This window comes from Polistes canadensis, unplaced genomic scaffold (assembly GCF_001313835.1).
Source record: "Polistes canadensis isolate GaletaPanama2010 unplaced genomic scaffold, ASM131383v1 scaffold_49, whole genome shotgun sequence".
NCBI classification, from domain to species: Eukaryota; Metazoa; Arthropoda; class Insecta; order Hymenoptera; family Vespidae; genus Polistes; species Polistes canadensis.
In genome coordinates this window covers 700,288-705,614 of record NW_014569596.1, presented here as the reverse complement: position 1 = coordinate 705,614, position 5,327 = coordinate 700,288, and the positions used below count along the sequence as shown (strand labels likewise).

At 28.8% G+C, this 5,327-nt stretch overlaps 2 protein-coding genes across 2 annotated transcripts in view; one reads left to right on the top strand and one right to left on the bottom strand.

The window, feature by feature from the left end:
• The window catches only part of LOC106785397 (eukaryotic translation initiation factor 3 subunit J), a 3,380-nt gene extending 1,999 nt beyond the window's left edge, over positions 1 to 1,381 (bottom strand). Inside the window, exons 1-4 of the mRNA XM_014745816.1 lie at positions 1,236 to 1,381; positions 1,044 to 1,126; positions 492 to 611; positions 249 to 387 (exon numbers count right to left, since the gene is read on the bottom strand). Coding sequence (XP_014601302.1) covers positions 249 to 387; positions 492 to 611; positions 1,044 to 1,126; positions 1,236 to 1,251 — 358 coding nt within the window. The 5' untranslated portion in view covers positions 1,252 to 1,381. The remainder of the gene's footprint in view (positions 1 to 248; positions 388 to 491; positions 612 to 1,043; positions 1,127 to 1,235) is intronic.
• A 294-nt stretch (positions 1,382 to 1,675) lies between these two features.
• LOC106785385 (bifunctional glutamate/proline--tRNA ligase) overlaps positions 1,676 to 5,327 on the top strand; it is a gene marked incomplete in the record, with an annotated part of 6,964 nt that continues 3,312 nt past the window's right edge. The window contains 9 exon segments of the mRNA XM_014745795.1: positions 1,676 to 1,826; positions 2,003 to 2,182; positions 2,254 to 2,663; positions 2,779 to 3,130; positions 3,205 to 3,376; positions 3,475 to 3,876; positions 3,961 to 4,393; positions 4,471 to 4,767; positions 4,858 to 5,327. Coding sequence (XP_014601281.1) covers positions 1,784 to 1,826; positions 2,003 to 2,182; positions 2,254 to 2,663; positions 2,779 to 3,130; positions 3,205 to 3,376; positions 3,475 to 3,876; positions 3,961 to 4,393; positions 4,471 to 4,767; positions 4,858 to 5,327 — 2,759 coding nt within the window.

Sequence of the window (5,327 nt, the reverse complement as noted above, 5' to 3'; positions counted from 1 at the left end):
ACATATATACATACATAACATTAATAGCAAGGAAACGCATATAGTTTTTCTATGCAAAAAACGTGTATTAATTTATATATATATATAAAAATTAAAAAAAAATCATGCACAAGTTGATTTAAAGAATGATTTTGCATAAGGCATGAGATATGTAAAAAAGAATTACACTTTAAACGTGCAAATGACACGTTATTTTTTCTCTCCCTTATGTGGTTTACGTGGACTAAAATCTACAAGGTTTAACAAACCAAATGTTTCCATTGCCAATCGTAGGTCTGCCTCTTCCTGCAACCTTTGTCTCCTTAATAGCTCCTCTCTCTTTTCTTCCGGAGTCAACGTTTCTTCCTTTTCCTTAGCTTTTCTTTCAGCTTCCTCTTTCGCTTTTTTCTAAAGAAAAAAATAAATGTTTTATGTGAATATGTAAGATAATTGATCATTTAATATATATCCATACGATATGTATAATTATAAAAATTAATAGATAGACTAACCTCGCGTTCTTCAATCATTTCTGCGAGAGCTTTCTTGGGTTTTGGTTTTGCTTTAGGTTTGGTGATTTCGGCAGGTTTATCTACATCCTTCTTCTCTTCTTCAATATCTTCCCAGCTATCCTGTTTATTCATTATTTATGAAGACTAAAATAACTATAAATCTTACACAAATACCTATCATATTTTAATTATCATTTAATTATTACTTAATATTATAAACAATAGAAAATCTCATTATTTAAATTATTAATAACAATATATGCAGTAAATTAAATGACTAAAAAATATGAAAAATATTCTAAGTATGATTTGATTACCATATATTAATGCATTTTAATCTGTACTTCCAGTAACTTATAATATAAAGATAAGTTGGTAAACAATCAAGATTATCCTTGATAAAGTAAACAATAATTTTCAAATAATAAATAAAGGCCAGCTTGAGTTGTAAGAGTCAACATGTGTGTTTGCTGTAGGTTAAGTTCAGAATGACACACATAATCACAAAAATACATCGAATAATGTATATCTATTAGATAAAAATGATTATACCTTAACATCTTCATCTTCGTCCTCCCCCTCCCATTTGTTTGACCTCATCGCGAGATCAAATTTCGGTTCGACATTGTCCACATCTGTAAAGTGCACGAGGTTAAAATTAATACTGCATCTGATCACCCATTTGTTATTAAGGCTATCGAAATTTTTAATGAAAATAAACTATTAACTATCACAGATACACACCCCACTCATCATCCATGATTAAAACAGATTATTTTGCAACTATTGTTCTTATTAATAAATTTGAAACTCTTCGACGTAACGCAAAAGAACCAAGAACGGCCGAAATCAAAGCAGTCATACTAAAATTCCTGTGGATACAAGAAGATCAAGCTTATATAGGGTAGAAAGTTTCGCCATAAACGAAATATCATATAGATGAAACAGGTAATTAAAATTTTCAATTTTCATCGCGGCAACTTTTGTCAGAACTATTTTAAAAAATAAGATCATAGCGTTAATATTGATAATTAATAGCTATTAAGTAAGACATGTTTCAAGTATTAGATAATTTATTTCTGACATCGTTGGTAATGTAGAAAATAACTAAAATGACTGGGATGTGCCATTTGTACAATGCAAATGACCTGACTTAGGAAGACCTATGTTCGATTGGCGCTAGTGTGTTGTCTGCTGATGTAGATGATTGAGAAGTACACGTGGTGTGTAAGAAAGTTTGGTCTATATTATCTACATTTTAAAGTTATTAGATTTTTAATGGTGACGCAATAATGATGCTGAAATTGAAAGTAAATTCTAATAATCCACCAACAGGTATGAACTTTATCTTGTTTTCCACTTTTTTTTGTAACTTAGTTTATTTTTTTATTATTCATACCCGAATAAACATATGTGAATTAACAATATTTCATATTGCATATATAAAATATAATAATAATAATTTTCTTTATATACATTTTGCTTAATTTTATTTAATTTTTTTGTTCTAGATGCATTGATAACAGCAGAATTAATTAATTGTAAAAACAAAGAAATCGATGTGGTATGGTGTAATGACTGGAAAGAAGATGGAAATCTTAAATTATTGGATTCCAATGATCGATTGTTAGCAAAAAGTAGCAACGAAGTTGCTCGTTATATTGGTAGAACTATTGCTAAGGATCTATATGGTATGTTCAAATATAAAACATTTCTTTTGGAAAGTATTCAATATATTTTCATTATATCTTTCTTTTTATAGGTAATTTAGATATTCGTGGCAGAACAGAAGTAGATCATTGGTTGTCATTTGCTATAGGACCATTATGTCAAATACCGGTTAAAAATGAAACTTTTTCTTATTTAAATAAAATATTAATGACAAATACATGGTTGGCAAATAAAAAGTTTACAGTAGCAGATATTTCTGTTTTTTGCGCTCTTTTAAGTTTATCATACTTGGAGAAGTATGAAAAATTATACCCTTGCATTACTAGATGGTATAAACAAATGCTTTCCTTCCCTGCTGTTACTCAAGCATTGTCCTCCATTGAAGATAATAAAATAACATTAGAAAATAATATTCAAGTTGAAGATACAATGAATAAGAAAGTGGGTGTAAGGAAACAAGAGGGTAAATTTATTGATTTACCAGGGGCAGAAATGGGAAAAGTAAGCTAAACGTTATAATTAATTTCAACTTTTATATTTGGTTAATTTTAAAATGTTACTTGTCTTGAAGTTCCTATAGTGCATATATTCTTTTTAATATTAAATATTTAAATAGGTTGTTGTACGTTTTCCACCAGAAGCAAGTGGTTATCTTCACATTGGTCATGCTAAGGCAGCACTTTTGAATCAGTATTATGCGGAAACTTTTAAAGGCCAATTAATTATGAGATTTGATGATACGAATCCTGCTAAAGAAAATTTAGAGTTCGAAGAAGCTATACTAGAAGATATAAGATTATTAAATATTAAGCCTGATCGATTTACTTATTCATCAGATTATTTTGAATTAATGCTTGATTATTGTACAAAGTTAATTAAAGATGGTAAAGCTTTTGTAGATGATACACCCGCTTTGCTTATGAAGGAACAACGTGATCAAAAGTTGAAGTCAGCAAACAGAGATAATTGTGAGTAACATTAATTTTATTATGTTTTATATTTTATATCATCGTATGCTCAAAATCTAAATGAAACTTTGTAGCCATTGAGAAGAATTTGGAGTTATGGAATGAAATGCAAAAAGGTAGCAAAAAAGGTCAAGAATGCTGTGTACGAGCCAAAATAGATTATGAATCAGTAAATGGATGCTTACGAGATCCAACAATATATAGATGCAAACCAGAACCGCATCCCCGTACTGGAACAAAATACAAGTATTAAATAATTATTTTATTTCTATAACCATATTTTTCTCCTATATGTAATTTTACATAATATATTATTTAAAATATTTAATATATTATTTTTGCAGAGTATACCCAATATATGATTTTGCTTGTCCAATTGTGGATGCTATTGAAAATGTTACACATACATTGCGTACAACTGAATATCATGATAGAGATATTCAATATTATTGGATAATCGAAGCATTGGGATTAAATCGGCCGTATATATGGGAATATTCGCGTTTAAATATGACCAATACTGTTTTATCTAAACGTAAATTAACATGGTTTGTTGAAAATGGTTTAGTGGATGGTTGGAATGATCCACGTTTTCCTACTGTAAGAGGTATCTTAAGAAGAGGTATGACTGTAGAAGGTTTGAAACAATTCATTATTGCACAAGGCAGTTCTAGATCAGTTGTTTTTATGGAATGGGATAAGATATGGTCTTTTAACAAGAAAGTAATTGATCCAATTGCAATTAGGTATGTAGATAGCATATACAAATAAATTAATAAGTATTCTATATATATATGATTTCTATTTCTAAATGACTTTTATTATATTAGGTACACTGCATTGGATTATGATAATACTGTTCCAGTTAATGTTTTGAATTCCAAAGAAGAATGGGTAACGGTTCGAAATCATCCTAAAGATCCATCGTTAGGTACTAAACGTGTACGAGTAGGTTCAAAATTATTAATAGAAAAAGATGATGCAGAAGCACTAATTGAAGGACAAAATGCAACATTCGTTAATTGGGGTAATTTAAAAATTGAAGCAATACATAAAAAGAATGGTGGTATTGAGAGCATAGATGCTAGACTTAATTTAAGCGACGAGAACTACAAAAATACATTAAAGATTACTTGGCTTCCTGCACCACAAAACTCGAAGCATTTGATACCATGTTATGCTGTTTATTTTGACCATATTATAAGTAAACCAATTTTGGGAAAAGATGATGATTTTAAAGACTTTGTTGCTAAAGATACAAGAGTGAGTTCATTATTTTTGATAAATTATTATTAATGTATTTAATAAAGAAATGGAAACATATTATTGTAAACTTATAGGTAGAAATACGAATGTTGGGTGAGTCAGAATTAAATAGAGTCAAAAAAGGGGAAATAATTCAATTGCAAAGGAAAGGATTTTTCAGATGCGATATACCTTATGCTGACAGAAGTCCTTTCTGTTGCAAAGAGCAACCTTTAATTCTATTTCATATACCAGATGGTCATACTGCTTCAAAATCTGTGAAAACTAGTGCTGTTGATATTAAAGGAAGTACTGTTGATAAAAAACCAAGTGTTTCAAAGGCTAGTAGCAAAGGAAATGCTGTTTATAATAAACCAAGTCTTCCAAAAAAAGTAAAAATTTTTTACTACTAAATTAAATATATTTATTATTAATTAAATGCATATTTCTTAATTCGAAATATTTTTTTATTTCTTTTATAGATTGAACAAGAAGATGTGAATATAATAAATGATAAAATTATTGCTCAAGGTCATATAGTACGTCATTTCAAATCTGAGAAAGTAGATCAATTTATTGTAGATGCAGAAGTAAAAACTTTACTAAAGTTAAAAGCTGATTTTAAAGCTGCCACTGGCAAAGAGTGGAAACCAAAATCATCTTCAAATGAAATAATAGATAAGGGTGAATATGAAAATACGATCAAACAGTTACTCACGTTAATGCTTAATGCTAAGATGGCAGAAGTTACACAAAAAAAGAACACAAATATAAAAGAAACCAATATGAATCATACAGTAAATAATGAGGAAATTCTTAAAAATAAATCTGATATTGTATCTGAGAATAAAACTAATGATAAGTTATCTGAAGAAATACAGAAACAAGGTGACAAAGTAAGACAATTAAAATCTGAGAAAGCAAGTAAGGATGTCATTGATCAAGAAGTAAA